Below are 17,219 nucleotides of genomic sequence, written 5' to 3' on the forward strand. Positions count from 1 at the left end.
CTTTCTGAAAATGGAAACATGGTAGAATCTGGGGAATTACTAACCTGTCAGATTAAGTTCTTTCCTAGGCAAACTGATACAAGAAGAATTGTTAAATATTCAGAAGAACAAACCTTGCTAGATGAAACAGCACTGCTTTTTCAAAGAGCAACCATGACCCACCATTCTTTGAAACGTGATCAAATCTGTGAACAGGGAGGTTCTGGTAGATTATACATGGATTTCCTTTAAAAAAACTTTCACCAAAATTACTCATGAAAGTGTGCTGAATAAATTTTAACGTTTACAGGATAAAAGGATAGAATAGAGATGTTTCTCTCTCTTGTCATAATACATGAACAAGATCACTGAATGAAAGTATAAGAAGGTAAAATTTTGTTACATAATGCAGTTAACGTACAGAATTTACTTCCACAAGTTATGGCAAGGGCCCCCTCTTTGTTGTCAAGTCACAGGTGATTTATGGCTACCCGGTAGGGTTTTCAAGGCAAGAGATGTTCAGGGGTGGTTTTCCATTGCCTGCCTCCATGTCACAACCCTGGTATTCCTTGGAGGTCTCCCATCCAAATAATGATCAGGACGAACACTGCTTATCTTCTGAGATCTGACGGGATCAGGTTAGCCCAGACTGGGTCAGGGCTTGTGCATGTCATTCCCCCCCCCCCAATCTGTCTCTGCCTCCCATCTGCAGTATGGGAATAAAATAGGGTTGCCAGGTCCTTCTTTGCCACTGGCAGGAGGCTTTTGGGGTGGAGCCTGAGGAAGATGGGGTTTGGGGAGGGGAGGGACTTCGATGCCATAGACTAGAGTCCAATGGCCAAAGCAGCCATTTTCTCCAGGTGAACTGATCTCTATCGACTGGAGATTAGTTGCTGGAGATCTCCTGCTGTTACAACTAATCTCCAACCTGGAGGTTGGCAACCCTAGAATAAAAGTACTCACCTTCCATAAGAGGTTTACAAGATAATTAAGTGCTTTGAACACTTTGAAAGTGCTATACAAATGTTAAACATTATTCAAGTATTGGATTTGGACTTTAAGGAGGAGTTATGAGTAAATAATTGTTGCAGCAGAGTTATGCTGTCACTGTGAGCCAACCTGAGAGATCACACCAGCACAGAAGAGCAGGCAAATCATCTCTTTGGGTGGGGCCAGACCACTGCAAAGTCAGGATGGAGTACATCTATCATAAAGCATATGGGTGTTTGCCAGCCTCAATATCCCATTTTTTAAGCTGGTAGAACAATCTTCTTCTGAACGTCAAGGAGATCTAAATGGATGTTCCTTTGAACTTTTCTTCCTCTCCCTCCCCTCCCCTCTTTTCTTGCTCTCCACCATCATCACACTTGGCCAAGAAGGAACACCAGCATTATGAGCTCCATAGAGAGTACTGAGACTGGTGGTGGAAAGCGCCGTCAAGTCACAGCCGACTTATGGCAACCCTGTTGGGTTTTCAAGACAAGAGATTAACAAAGGGGTTCGCCATTGCCTGCTTCTGTGTAGCAGCCCTGGACTTCCTTGGTGGTCTCCCACCCATGTAGTGACCAGGGCCAGCCCTGCTTAGCTTCTGAGATCTGATGAGAGATATGGCTAGCCTGGGCCAACCAGGTCAGGGTATTGAAGCCGAGAGAGGAGAAGTTTGCATAAGGCCATACAGTGAGTTCATGGCAGAGGTGTACTGTGACTCAACATTTTGTGGCTTTAGCCAATACTACACAACAATTCTGTCATCTGCTGCACTGTCACTATTGCCTTTAGTAAGATGTTATCTGATGGCAAGTTTGTTGAACTGTGTTCAATCAATAATTTATTTGCAGTCACAGACCATCAAATAAAGCAAATTTGCATAGTTAAATAGTATAGGATAAAAACAAATACAAAATGGATTTGCTATGAACATGGTTAAAAATGGCAGGATTATCAAGATGCATAACTAATTAATATTCGAACAAATACTAGATGTGGGTAAAATTAGAATGCTTGATAATATCCTAAAATTACAGAGGTTAAAACGAGAAAGAAATAATAAACAAAGAAACATGCATTCAATCTGTAGGGTCAAACAGTATTCATTCTCTATTTCCTTGGCTATTGTAGGTTCTTAAGCAAACTCTGCCTGATTTTAATTGTGAGCCAAGCAAACCTAGCCTTGCTTGCAGATAAGCTAGCCACAGTTGAACTGTGTTAAAATGACGGCATCAGCGTGATTATATGATTGCTTATTGTGTATTTTGTCACTCACAAGACTGACATTTGGTCACCACTGGAAGTCACAGACACAACCACGTTCCAAAGAATTGTTAAAAAATAATATTAATTCATTTACAGCATATTGAAGGTATCAATGAAATATTAAACATAAGTGACATATGATGGTGAAGTATAAACTGAACTATGTAAATCTGACAAATGCTTGCACTGCAGCTTAGAAACATTAATATTTGTGCATTCCCATTCTAAGATTTTTTTTTTTAAGGAATGGGACATAAAATAGTTGATGGCGAGCAAAGTCAACAAGCAGGAACACAATTTTAATTGAAAAGAAAAATTAAACCAGAACAGCATGAAATCAATTTCCTATTATTTCAAAATACTAAAAGATAATTAAATCTGCTCTCTGGATAATTAAATCTGGATTACTCTAGCGTGACTAAAATATCCACGCCATTTTAGACTGGTCCCTCTTACATTGCTTAAATGCCAGAAGTAGTAAAAAGCCATCTTTGACCCCCGTTAATAATCTCACCCTCCTTCCCCAGAAGTGCCATTCCATGTGGAGATATCATAAATGATGTAAGACAAACATTTTAAAATGCCACCCTCGAAATGGCTCTTACTTGTAAAGCTCAGGACCAGGGCCTTCAGTTAAATATTTTCTCAGTGTTACAACTGAAGTCAAAGTATCATTACGTCAAGGGACTTTTATGCAGGGACCTTTCCCCGTCGTCACCCCCGCCGACTGCTTTGGGGCTTCCTTTTGATTCTGCATGCCTTATCCGCCTGTCAGAGGTCGCCTTGCTCTCCCCGCATCTGGAAAACATGGGCAAAATGCACAGGGAGAGTGAGGAGAATTCTGACGGGTGGATAAGGCATGCAGAATCAAACCTCAAAGCCAAGGAACCCCCTATTATTATAGTTAAAAGACATTTCCCCCAACCTAGGGCATTCCATAAAACTCATCAGTGGTTCAGAAATAGGGTTGCTAACCTCCAGGTACTAGCTGGAGATCTCCTGCCGATAGAGATCATTTCACCTTGAGAAAGTGGCTGCTTTGGCAATTGGACTCTATGGCATTGAAGTTCCTCCCCTCCCCAAACCTTGCCCTCCCCAGGTTCTGCCCTAAAAACCTCCTGCCGGTGGCGAAAAGGGACCTGGAAACCCTATTCAGAAAAGATGCCTTAAGTATCTTTCTCTTTGATCATTCCCTATTCCTTTCCAGATGCCAACACTTCTGGAAAGGACGCAATTGAGGCATACACAATTCCCTTTAAAACAACAACAACCACCACCACCAAGGGTTAAAATGAAGCCTTGAAGGAAGTTCCTGTCCTGATCAAGACAAACCTACAAGCCAGTGTCCGGGATCAAACATTGCAAAGCATAATTAGAAGCTATCTGACCTGGAACTTGTATGCCCATTACTGTGGTATTTTTCCACCTACTGTTTAGGGAAGCAGAGGATGGGCAGTCCTCAGAGTGGAGGAGGAGTGGCCATGCAACATTCATAAGGGCCAGTGAGAGGCAGACTCTTCCCACAGGCACTGGAAGGTGAACCTGTCCTACCTGAAGGATGCCTCACTGTGGAGAAGACTCCAGCTAACATTGGCTTCCCTGTCTGGAGAAGGCGACAGCCTTTGTGAGCTCCTGTATTCCATCACCACTCCTGCTCATAGTTCCTTGGGTCTTGCTGAGTTGTATATTGGTTTTTTTTTTTTGAACCATTTTTGGCCAAAGCTTCCTTGGTATCTGTTTATTGGCTTGCAAGAGATCTGTTCTTCCACTTGGGCAAAGGAGAAAGAAGTTTATAATGGGGAAGGTGAGTGATCCTATATATACATTCCTGCAGAGGATTCCAGCAGTTTTGACATGACTTTGACAGAGCTTACCGTCAAGAAAGCATGCATTGGGGTCAAGCAGTTGATATTGAATAGCTGACTTCTGTCATGTTCTGGGAATAGACCTGTGCTTGGTTTTCCCAATGCACGAGTATTTTAAGAGGAGATAACCCAAGAAATCATCTATGTTGTGATTTGAATGGCGGTTTTATGAGGATTCAGTAAAATAGTAAACTCTTCCTTTCTTCACGTTTATCGTTTAAATTGACATAAATGTATAGGAGGAAAGGAATATTTAACACAGAATAATTCGTCGACATTACAAAAATAACAGTTCTGGATGTATTACTTTTCAACATTTATACAAATTAATGTATTATTTTTCAACCTCCTGCCTTCCTGCCTCATCAAGACGCTATCTTTTCTGATAACCAACTATCCAGATTTATGTGTAGTGACTAAATTACAAACTTTGACTGAACAGGATAATTCAGTTGATATTGAACAGCTGACTTCTGTCATATCCCGGGAATATACCTGTGCTTGGTTTAACCTCTAAGAATGTTCTTGTAATGAGATGTTTCCAGCAGTCTATTTCTACTCACCATCAAAATAGTAACAACAGCATGCTAAGAGCTGCACTACATTAAACTGACTGAGTGTTTACAGTTTTCAGGAGTCAGCTATTTACAATGGAATAGATTTAATGGATAGTCAGATGGTGGATTTAATGGACAGTCCGATGATGCCAAGAAGCATCATTTGGAAATTAATTTCAAATGGCAGAAACAGGATGACATTTCAGGTACAAAGAAAGAGATCTGGACATTTAGCTGATTTTCTTTGAGGCGACATAATTTCATTTTTACTAGCAAAAATTAAACGGACATCTTGCAGACATTTTATTTTCATTTTGGTAGAAACGGTCATGGGTCGGCTTAGAATTGGGGCAGGAGGCAGGTTGCAACAAACGACATCTAGGAGTTGGTTTGAAAAAAAACTGATGTAGAGGAAAAAAGTTTAATCTACAATTTATTATTGGAATTAACAGTTCCAAATCATAGTTATTTAAGTGTACATGAGTTCAGAGTTAAGCTCTCGTGCCAATAAGCAAGCTGTGACTTGAACTTCAATCATTGTGTTTTATACTTTCTAAAAAACTGACTAGTATAATTCTCAAAGAATCTGGGAAGAAATGGGGTCAGCCAATACCTGTCATTCTACAGAATGGCATGCAGTTTATAGGGCAATTATGAACTGCAAAGTTATGTACATAAAAGCTGACACGCTCTCACAAAACAGGAAGCCTGTCTTTGGAGCATAACCTACTAGTGAGGCGTTAGGGTTGCCAGGTCCCTCTTTGCCAACGGCGGGAGGTTTTTGGGGCGGAGCCTGAGAAGGGAGGGGTTTGGGGAGGGGAGGGACTTCATTGCCATTGAGTCCAATGGCCAAAACACCCATTTTCTTCAGGTGAACTGACCTCTATCGGCTGGAGATCAGTTGTAATAGCAGGAGATCTCCAGCTAGTACCTGGAGGTTAGCAACAACAAAAATCACCAGTGCTGTATACACGTAGTCACTCAACAACCAGCACAGAGGCCAAGGAAAGACCCAGAGAAATAAAATCAAGTGAATTACATCAAATATAATAAAGTCAGTAGACCTCTCATAAGACTAATAACAAGTGTTATACTGTGTTAAACACTACACAGTGAAATATGGCCAGTCATGTCAAATAACCATATAATTTGTCCATTGAAATATATGGATTAGATTGTGTAGATGTCACATTTACCGAGCAATAAAAAGCACAGTGCTCACTACAGACCTTTTCCATTTAAAGCAGAAAAAGTAATATGTTGAATGGGATGCAGAAATGGATGGGAGGCAGAATCTGCTTCTCTGCATTTTTCACCAAATTAGGGATCTGCCCCTCCTTATGTAACTGCAATGGGTACTTGTGATGTACACCTGGTGTGCCACTGGCATACTTGGATGGGGAGTCAGGTTTCAGATGTGCAAGAACAAGTGCATTGTTGACACAGTGCATGGATATCTGAAATTTTCAACATGGCACTGCTTTCACTGGTGCCTCCATTCTGAGCTATGTTCAAGCATGCTCAAGCAGTATGTTCATACTTCTGAGTCTGTACTTAAGATTTTGGAATACCATAGGAATATTACATTTTCTCCACCCGTAATTCTCCCTGATTTTGAGGTTTCAAATTAGCTTGTTTGCAAAGTGGTATAGATGAGTTAGTAGGGTTGCCAATCTCCAGGTACTAGCTGGAGATCTCCTGCTATTACAATTGATCTCCAGCCATCAGAGATCAGTTCACCCAGAGAAAATGGCCGCTTTGGCAATTGGACTCTATGGAATTTAAGTCCCTCCCCTCTCCTAGTCCTGCCCTCCTCAGGCTCTGCCCCAAAACCTCCCGCTGGTGGTGAAGAGAGGCCTAGCAACCCTAGGAGTTAGCGATCCACCATTCTACCATTATTTATTTCCAGATTTATATATCCACACGTGTAGAACATGCACAAAAAAGCTCATGTGATTGTAAAACATTAGCTTTTGTGCTCTGAAATGTTTTTATAAGGGGTGTGTATGTGTGTGTGTGAGAAAGAAGGAATGAGGCAATGCCAGTGAGGAAACAGTTTCAGATGTTTAGGGAATCTATGGAATAATATACTGGTGGTCCCCAGCCCCAAAAAATCTGGCTGTCCTCAGTCAGAGCCAAGGGCTTTTTGGCTCTGGCCCCAGCCTGGTGGAATGCTCTGTCAAGTGAGACCTCAGCCTAGGGTTGCCAAGTCCCCTTTCACCACCAGTGGGAGGTTTTTGGGGCAGAGCCTGAGGAGGCGGAGTTTGGGGAGGGGAGGGACTTCAATGTCATAGAGTCCAATGGCCAAAGCAGCCATTTCCTCCAAGGAAACTGATCTCTCTTGGCTGGAGATCAGATGTAATATCAGGAGATCTCCAGCGAGTACCTGGAGGTTGGCAACCCTAGCCCTCCAGGACCTGAAGCAGTTCCACAGGGCTTGCAAGACTGAGATGTTCCACCAGGTCTACACCTGAGGACAGTGACGGTTTTCATCTTGATGGCCATTCTCCCTCCTTCCCTCCCCCCTCCCCTTTATTTTTATTACTTACTTATCCATTTATATAATCCCCATCCCTTCCCTTTTTGAGAGTATGTATTGTTTTCCCTTATTCCTTCCCTCTGAATGGGTCCCCACCAGTGTCTTTGAGATATGGTTTTAGGGCACCCTGGAAAAGTTTAAGTGATTTTGTGGTTTTAAATTGTAAATTGTTGGTTTTAACTGCCGCTCTGGGACTGACTGAAAGTTGGGAAAGGGCGGCACATAAACCAACCAACCAACCAACCAACCAAACAAACAAACAAACAATTTTCATCTCTCCACATTTCCCCCCCCAAAATGCTTCTGTGAGCAAGAAGGGTATAGGAGTTTAAATTAACAAACTACGGTAATCCAATCTAACTTCCTGATTACATTTCAGAAAAAGCCTGACGTTTACTCAGTTGAGATCAATGGAACAAAAGATCTGGAAAAAGAGGACATAGGAAATGAAAAAGAAAATTATAAAGATTTAAAAGAGAGCATGAAGAAAGGCAAGAAGACTGAAGACCTCAAGAAAGAGCTGGACCTGGTAAGTGTCTTCAGGAAGTCTAGCAGCATCTGCTACCAACACCTCCTTGCTAATTTATCCCAACAGGGTTAAGTAGAGAGGCTGAAACCAAAGTCTTCACTTGCAGTTTTCTGGGGAAATTTGCATCAGATTACAGTGCCAGATTTTCTGTCTCCTGCAGGGATGATTTATCTACCATTAAATGATTTATCCCCAACAACCAATAACAGTGATATTTTAGATTGTACAGCAGAAACAGTTGTAGTGATTTTTAGCTTTCAAAATACTTCATAAGTACTACCAAATTACATTTTAATTAAGCAAGCAAATATTAAGCTCATTTTATTATGCTGTCCACCAGCCACAGGTCCCTATACCATTACGTTTTTCAGCATAAAGAAGATACATTCAGATATCATTTCACTTCCTCTGAAGTTACACTTGACAATAGAAGAAAACTAGCTCACAGCATTTTGAATAAACTATTGGGACACAGAGCTGGAACAGATGCAATCTCCCTTTCTGCTAGGGCTGCCAACCTCTAGGTAGTAGCCGGAGATCTCCTGCTATTACAACTGATCTCCAGCTGACAGAGATCCGTACAGAGATCCGTACAACTGGAGAAAATGGCCGCTTTGGCCATTTATGGCATTGAAGTCCCTCCCCAAACCCCACCCTCCTCAGGCTCTGCCCCCAAATTTCCACTGGTGGTGAAGAGGGACCTGGCAACCCTACTTCCTGCCCAATCTGCAGATTTGTGAACATCTGGATTCTGGGTTACACCAGAAAGGATTCACTTGTTTCCTGACAATTGGCCAACGTGGAACAATGACATAGTTCAACAATAATCTATTTTGTCTTTGAAAAAGCTTTGCAATTTCCCCTTTCACTTTTTACTATAAAGGTATTATTGGTGTAATTGCAATATTTCATTCCGAATACTGTCTGTTGAGCTAAAGCTCAGATTTAATCCGGAGGACAGGACCTTCTGGATAGAACTGCAGGGAAAGCTCAGACTAGATCTGTCATTCCCCTATATCAGCTCAGGCTACCGAATGGGTGGAACCTCTTCCTTCTTGACATCGAGTTACACGTAACATGTATACGTTGTTCTGCGCTGTGACAGATTGCTCCTGCCATGTGACAGATTGCTCCTGCAAGACAATGCAAACACTGTCCCAATATTATTACAAGCATAGACCTGTGAGAATTTACATAGTTTCTGTTAGTACAAATTGCGCGTGCCTTCAGATCCACATCACAGTGTCAATTTGGGGCAGCCCAATTTTCAGTAGATGGCTCATTCAGCTTTATTTGGAAGCATATCCAGTTGACCCCACGGTCCTCTTTAAATTGAAAAGGGGATTTCCCCCTCACAGGGTGTACACATTCTCCAAGTTCAATTTCCCCTGTCCTTTAAACTCTGAGGAACATCTCCTCATGCCCCGCATTGATGTGGGCTGTAGGAGACCAGAGTGGTTGCTTGCTTCTCTTTAGCATGTCGACCCCACCAACCCCAGAGAGTCACACAATATTTTCAGCTGCTAGGGTTCCATGGCAACAGGGCAGCACATATGCGCAGCCCTTGTGCACCGTCTAGTTTTGGATATCCTCAGAGAGGCAGGTAGGATTTTGAAAGGGTGCGACAGGATTTTCAGGGAGCCAGTTTTGCCTTCCTTCATGCTGTTTTTTGAGCTAGATGTCTGTGTATGTGTTAGGGTTGCCAGGTGGATGGTTTCGGCGGGCAACTGCCCACCAATCCACCGGGGTATTCCAGAGCAAGGATTACATTACTTCTGGGTTTGCCCATAGAAGCGTCACAGCACCACAGACGCTTTAGCACTCAACCCCCCCAATATAAATATATATATTATACAGCTTAAAAAATGCTCTTTTAATCCAGCCGTTTGGCCATGATTCTGCATCATTAAATGTTAAAAGCTCTAAGGAAATCACGAGTTACATTTGCTATCAAAATTAATCAATGCTTGTGATGATCCACAATTAATACTGCCAGGAATATATGATGGCCTGCTGTGAGCCTGACACCTCTTCTGTTTGTGAAGCTCAAAAAGTCAGCAAAAGCAGGCAGTGGTCAGCGCCTACAGGAAAATCACAAATTGTATAACTAAGATACCTCATTTCGCTTGAATCATAGAATCGTAGAGTTGGAAGGGGCCATACAGGCCATCTAGTCCAACCCCCCTGCTCAGTGCAGGATCAGCCTAGAGCATCCCTGACATGTGATTGTCCAGCCTCTGTCTAAAGACTGCCAGTGAGGGGGAGCTCACCACCTCCCTATCTAGCAGATCCCACTGTCGAACAATTATTGCTGTAAAAAAATTTCCCCAAATATCCAGCCGGTAACTCTCCGCCTTCAATTTAAACCCATTACAGCATGCAAGCATATGTGACCGCCTTAAATCAGGAGATTACTCCTTTTAATACCTGGAACAGATTAGGTTGCGTAAAAGCTCTAGAGGAAGGCTAAGGTAGCTGCCTAGGAATGTGGTGCTTTCCAAGAAGAGGTTGTACAAACAACTGCTTTCAACTCTACAGATAACAGACTATCATCTCTCTGTCTGGCCAATTTTCTGGGATCCTCCCAGCTCTGTAATTCCACAACCAACAGGAGGAGGGCTCCCAACCTCAGTAATGTAAAGCACAGCTTTAAAGTCAATACTCTGCATTTACATCTCCACTGACAGTGCATTCCTAAAGGGGCGCGGGCGAATGGTTATAGGAGGCAGTGTGACCCCTACGCCAGTGGCCATGCCACTTGTACCATGCAAAGTGGCATGGACACTGGTGTAGTGGCACTTACGCCGGCCCCCCTGGCAACGCAGCCCTCGGATGCTGGTGGGGCCTCCCGCTGGTGTCCTCCAGGTGCAACTTCCCGCACCGGCGTCCCGGGAGGTGTTCCCAGGGCATTTCGGGGGTGGTGGTGGTGGAGCTGCCATTAGGCAGCTTCCAAACCCCTTTTGCCCCAGGGACACCTCCCGGGATGGCGGTGGCGCAAGTACGCTTTCCCCTATGGGGCAAAAAGCCTTTTTTCCTATTTTTATTTTGGAAAAAATGCTTTCCCCCCCTCTGCGACAGCTGGGATCCCTCTGAGGCTTCTCAGCTGCACCGTCCCAGCCGCCGTGGCTCCCTCCCCTTCAGGAATGCACTGTCGTTCCACAAGTTCAGTTAAACTAATTGCAAAGGGTCATCCATGATGGTGCAGCTGGATAAGTTGTGTGTTATTTACCATCCTATACTGAGCAAGCTGTATTGGCAGTTGCCACTCAATTTCACCTAACATAAACTAACCGTCGCCCTGACCTGGATGGCCCAGGCTAGCCTGATCTCATGAGAACCCAAAAGCTAAGCAGGGTGGGCCCTGGGTTAGTAATTCGGATGGGAGACTACCGAGGAAATCCAGGGTCGCTGTGTGGAGGCAGGCAATGGCAAACCACCTCTGATCGTCTCTTGCCTTGAAAACCCCTCGAGGGTGTGCTGTAAGTAAGCTGTGACTTGACAGCACTTTCTGGGTGAAATCATTGCGGAATTTTGAAGCAGGCTAAAAAGTTGTTATCTGGAAAGTTTTCTCAGGAGGGTTTCACACATCCCTAGGTAGAGCAGTAACCATCACCAAGATGTTCTAATATGCAAATACAGAACCAAGAGCAATTCATCTTTCCCCCACTCCCCAACATTTATCTTTTTTCTTATTCTTTTAGGATGACCACAAACTTAGCAGTGAAGAGCTGGAAGAAAAATATGGCTCCAGCATTATCAAGGTAAGTTAAGAGACAACAGAAAATATAGTTTTTTTCCCTTCATTTTGGGTAGGGGAATGCAAATAGTAGCTGGTGCTGCTGCACCTGAGGGCAAATCTTCATCATAGAACCTGGGAAGTGGATCAGTGTTTATCACCAGTCAGCTGGAAAGCTTCTGTCTAGTTCCTCAGTAACAGAAACAATCAAGCCACATACCTGGTTGCATCAGTTCTTCTTAATCTCTGGTGCCCTGCCAATTTCACCCAAGCGTCCTTGTATGATGCTGATGAATTAGAATAATAGAATCATAGAGGTGGAAGGGGCCATACAGGCCATCTAGTCCAACCCCCTGCTCAATGCAGGATCACCCTCGAGCATCCCTGACAAGTGCTTGTCCAGTCTCTGCTTAAAGACTGCCAGTAAGGGGGAGCTTACCGCCTCCCTAGGTAGCTGATTCCAATGTCGAACAACTCTTACTGCAAATTCCCCACCCCTAATATCCAAGCTGGTACCTTTCCGCCCGCAATTTAAAGCCATTATTGCGAGTCCTATCCTCTGCTGCCAATAGGAACAGCTCCTTGCCCTCCTCTAATTTACAGCCCTTCGAATACTTAAAGATAGAGCAATTCTTGGACAGGACAATTCTAGCAGGATGAAGACTCAAAGATTGTATTGAGAGCTGCTACTGAATTGCTGCCCTTATACTGGAACTGGTGCCTCTAATCATGGTCCTATGTACCCATAGAGTTCATAAGGTCAGGAAGTTGGAGTCTGCTTCATACCAATAGCATTATCCAGACTCCCCCAAAGAATACAATTTTAAAGTTCTGATAGATACTTTACAAGACAAGAACATAAGAAAAGCCATGCTGGATCAGACCAAGGCCCATCAAGTCCAGCAGTCTGTTCACACAGAGGCCGACCAGGTGCCTCTAGGAAGCCCACAAACAAGACGACTGCAGCAGCACCATCCTGCCTGTGTTCCACAGCACCTGATATAACAGGCATGCTTCTCTGATCCTGGAGAGAATAGGTATGCATCATGACTAGTTGATAAATTTGAAAATAAATACATAGTATTCATTTTGACTAATAGCCATGGATAGCCCTCTCCTCCATGAGCATGTCCACCCCCCTCTTAAAGCCTTCCAAGTTGGCAGCCGTTGCCACATCCTGGCACAATTTAACTGAGAAACAGTCAAGGCTGCAAATATATCTGAAGAAGTTCCCTTTGAAAGAATAGCCTTAGGAAAAATCTTAGAAAACTAAGCAATCATTTAAGGAGAAGGAATCCTCACATGAGTCATTTAACAAATTTGTACTAAACAGGAGAAGTAACTGCCTATTTTTCCCCACAGTCTGAAACAAACAAAGATCAATATCAGTCATCAGAGTCACAAGAATGTTACTGTTAACGGAGCTGTGAGCAAATGAAAGTCAAAGCAGATGATTTATTTGAAATGTGCAATGACTGATTCCCCCTTCTCTACCTGATGGAATAGATAATATTCCTTAGGCCCACGGAAATGGGGAACTGGTTTCCTGAAATAGCACAGGGTGTCAAGGGCATAAAAAACAAGTCTCATACAGGTCAGCAGCTACACCCAATCTTTAAAATACTCTTTCAGGCATGACCTAATGATGTCAATTAGGCTTACCTTGGTGTAGCACTTTCCAAGACTGAAATGAGGCTTGTATGTCTTTTATAGCAAATAGTATCTCAGGAACTGCACAATATAGGAATTTTGGTTCTGATTTGATTAGCTGTTCTGCTGGAATTTAAATCTGTAGATAACTGCTCTCACTCTTCAGGGCGGGATGAACAGGGAGAAGCTTTCCTCCCTCTCTCATCATACTAGAATGCAGGGTCATCTGCTGAAGCTGGAGGGTGAGATATTCAAAACTGACAAAAGGAAATATTTCTTTACACAACGCATAGTTAAATTGTGGAACTCCCTGCCCCAGGATGTGGTGATGGCTGCCACCTTGGAAGGCTTTAAGAGGGGAGCGGAAATATTCATGGAAGAGAGGAGCATTCATGGCTACTAGTAAAAATGGATACTAGTCATGATGCATATCTATTCTCTCCAGGATCAGAGGAGCATGCCGAATATATTAGATGCTGTGAAACACAGGCAGGATGGTGCTGCTGCAGCTGTCTTGTTTGTGGGCTTCCTAGAGGCACCTGGTTGGCCACTGTGTGAACAGACTGCTGGACTTGATGGGCCTTGGTCTGATCCCGCATGGCTTTTCTTATGTTCTTATGGTGGGCCATCCAATCAAATAAATAAGTCAACATTTCCATCAGCATCCAGAATTCACATTTGAACATAACACTGTTCTCTGTGAGGACTTCTCATTCTAGCAGTGCTCTTTATCTCCTTTAGGGTCTTACCAGTGCAAAAGCTGCAGAGGTTCTGGCCCGAGATGGCCCTAATGCACTCACGCCTCCCAAGTCCACGCCGGAAATCATCAAGTTTCTCAAGCAGATGATAGGAGGATTTTCCATCCTCTTGTGGATTGGAGCTGTTCTCTGCTGGATTGCCTTTGGGATTCTGTTTACTCAGAACCATTCCGGAGCTTTTAACCAGGTAAGTAGCATAGCATCATGTGGTTTCTGCATTTCTCATGGGTAGATCCCACATGAAATTTTTTTTTTAAGGCAACACCACATTTTGGTGTTTCTTTTCCAAAGTATCTATTTTGAATTCTCACACGAGCTCCAGTATTTGTGTGGTTTTAGATCTCTTTCTAAGCCACATAACCATGAAGACAGAAGTGTCTCAATGCAAAACAGAATCCTGAAGTTGTCTTCCAGTACTTCCATCATCTATCAGCCAGCGTGGTGTAGTGGTTAAGAGCAGTGGTATGGAGAGGTGGACTCTGAGCTGGAGAACTGGGTTTGATTCCCCACTCCTCCACATGAGCGGCAGAGGCTTCTTCTATTTTTGCAATATTTCTCTTGATCTGAGCAGAAGATGCCACATTTTTGCCTATGACTTTTAGCAGTATTTCTCATTCATGAATATGCTGTACAACACAATCCCTCTTTCCCCCTTGCTATTTAATCAAGTGCATTCTTTCTTGTGTCAGTTATGTAATTATTGTATTGCAGGTGAGAAATTGTGTTAAATTTTAACTAACTTGGATAATCTTCTTTGACTTTAGCTCTACCTGGGGGTAGTCCTTGCATTGGTTGTTATCCTTACTGGGATGTTCGCTTATTACCAAGAAGCTAAAAGCACCAACATCATGGCCAGCTTCAAGAAAATGATACCCCAGGTTAGTGACCAATATTGTGCAATAGATCAGTTGAATGAAGACTCAGGAGATGATTTTCAAGAGCATCTCCTGCAGTGAATCAGGAAAATGGGTTGAAAGACAGCGTGGTGTAGTGGTTAAGAATGGGGGACTCTAATCTGGAGAACTGGGTTCGATTCCTCACTCTTCCACATGAGTGGTGGACTCAAACCTGGAGAACGGGGTTTGATTCCCCCCTCCTTCACATGAGGGGCGGACTCTAATCTGGAGAATCGGGTTTGATTCCCCACTCCTCCACATGAAGGCTGCTGGGTGACCTTGGGCTAGTCACAGTTCTCTCCGAACTCTCTCAGCCCCACCTACCTCACAAGGTGTCTGTTGTGGGGACGTGAAGGGAAGGCAATTGTAAGCCGGTTTGAGACTCCTTAAAGGTAGAGAGAATCGGGGTATAAAAACCAACTCTTCTTCTTAACACACAGTATTATTGAAAGAGCTTATCAGGCTCCTGTTACTTCCAGCGACTCTTGAAAGCAATGGTGGGTAAATTGGGTAAATTATAAAATGGTGGGCCCCACTGCTATGAAGCAGGAGCATCAGTTCTACTGCTCTGTCTGAAAGTTTCCGTCAGCCTGGCTGCAGTGGTGGCATCATTACCAGCCTGGCATTGGGTCCTGGAAAGTGGAGTGCCGGAGGTACTTTACTCTTCTGCCCACTGGATAAAGAAGTCTTTACTCCCAAGAAATGTAGCCTTGTCCTCGACTTGTGGATAGCAAAATAAAAGTGACACCACACTGATGAAATGCAGTTTGCCGACAAAATTATTCAACTCTTCTGTAGATCACCCGGAGTGATCTTTGCTGGAAATGTACACTACTCAGACCAAGGGTGCAACCAGGCCTTCTTCTTTTTTTGTTTTTGTTTACCTTCTTAATAGCAAGCCCTAGTAATTCGAGATTCAGAGAAAAAAGAAGTTCCAGCCGACCTGCTCGTGGTGGGTGACATTGTGGAAATCAAAGGCGGCGACAGGATACCAGCTGACGTCCGGATAATCACCAGTCAGGGTTGTAAGGTAAAAAAATAAAAAATCGATACCGGATATGAACCAAGACAGAAACCAAGTTGATTCACCTGAAAGTACATCTCCCTGCAGACTAGAGACGCAGCTGTGCGCGGAAGGAAAGGATGGCACAGCAGCCATGTGAAACTGTATCTAAAAATAGTCACGGCTCCCTTTTGAAGTTTTACAAGGAAGAATCTTCTCACAGCTAGGCGGATTGGATCATTAAGTCATAACAGAAGTCATGTGGGTGGCTCTCTCTCCCTTTGGGTTGTTGCATAATCAGTTGTTGAGGTAAAGCCACCTTTGCCAGCTCAAACTGTGCATTTGTTTACATAGGTCTGCCTTTAGAAAAAGTTCAGAAATTGCCACCAATTCAGATAGAGCCATGTTAGACTGTCAATATAGTAGAAAAGAGCTAGAGTCCAGTAGCACCTACAAGACTAACGAAATTTCTGGCAGGGTGTGAGCTTTTGTGAACCACAGCTCACTTCTTCAGATACAGCAGGCATTTGAGTCCATCTATCCTTAAGTAGAGGGGAGTGAATTATACGCACAATGGCAATGTAAATGTCAAAAGCAAGTAAATGACATTATCAGACTTAAATGACATTAGAGACTGCTGAATTACAACTAATAATGGAGCTCAAGACAATTCATTCTCCTGGATTGAATGTGTATGTGTTAAGTGTCATCAAGTCACTTCAGACTCATGGTGACCCTATGAATCAATGTCCTCCAAAACATCCTATCTTTAACAGCCTTGCTCAGATCTTGCAAACTGAGGGCTGTGGCTTCCTTTATAGAGTCAATACCATCTCTTGCCTAGATTAAATAGAGATCTGGGATTCCTGTCTCATTACCAATGCTAATTTCTCCATGCCTACTACCCCTCTGCATATCACACCTAATCCAATCATGCCTGCTGATGTCATTTACTTGCTTTTGACATTTACATTGTCATTGTGTGTCTGAATTCACTCTTCTCTACTTAAGGACAAATGGACTCACATTCTAGCTGTATCTGAAGAAGTGAGTTGTGCCTCACGAAAGCTCATACCCTGCCAGAAGTCTTGTTAGTCTTTAAGGTGTCCCTATCATGACAGAATCAGAATATTTCTTGGTTAAATGCTACTTACACAAGAATTAATGAAGTTCCGCATAAAATGTAATAATAATGAGTAAGCACAATGAAACTCATCCAATCATGTGTGTGGATTTGTCTTTGATCAACAGGTAGATAATTCTTCACTCACAGGGGAGTCCGAGCCGCAGTCCCGCTCCTGTGAGTTCACTCACGAAAACCCACTGGAGACCAAAAACATTGCCTTCTACTCTACAACTTGCTTGGAAGGTACAGGCATACAACTCAGAACATTTTGAGAAATGTTGTGCCTATGTAAAGTTATGGCAGCCTCCTGGTATCTTCATGTATTTTG

At 43.2% G+C, this 17,219-nt stretch overlaps 1 protein-coding gene across 1 annotated transcript in view; it reads left to right on the forward strand.

Moving 5' to 3' along the window:
• The first annotated feature begins 3,947 nt into the window (after window positions 1–3,947).
• Window positions 3,948–17,219, forward strand: part of ATP12A (ATPase H+/K+ transporting non-gastric alpha2 subunit) — a 34,460-nt gene continuing 21,188 nt past the window's right edge. The window contains exons 1-7 of the mRNA XM_056860934.1: window positions 3,948–4,036; window positions 7,573–7,722; window positions 11,424–11,483; window positions 13,850–14,053; window positions 14,631–14,744; window positions 15,658–15,792; window positions 17,017–17,134. Coding sequence (XP_056716912.1) covers window positions 4,028–4,036; window positions 7,573–7,722; window positions 11,424–11,483; window positions 13,850–14,053; window positions 14,631–14,744; window positions 15,658–15,792; window positions 17,017–17,134 — 790 coding nt within the window. The 5' untranslated portion in view covers window positions 3,948–4,027. The remainder of the gene's footprint in view (window positions 4,037–7,572; window positions 7,723–11,423; window positions 11,484–13,849; window positions 14,054–14,630; window positions 14,745–15,657; window positions 15,793–17,016; window positions 17,135–17,219) is intronic.

This window comes from Euleptes europaea, chromosome 14, assembly GCF_029931775.1.
Source record: "Euleptes europaea isolate rEulEur1 chromosome 14, rEulEur1.hap1, whole genome shotgun sequence".
NCBI classification, from domain to species: Eukaryota; Metazoa; Chordata; class Lepidosauria; order Squamata; family Sphaerodactylidae; genus Euleptes; species Euleptes europaea.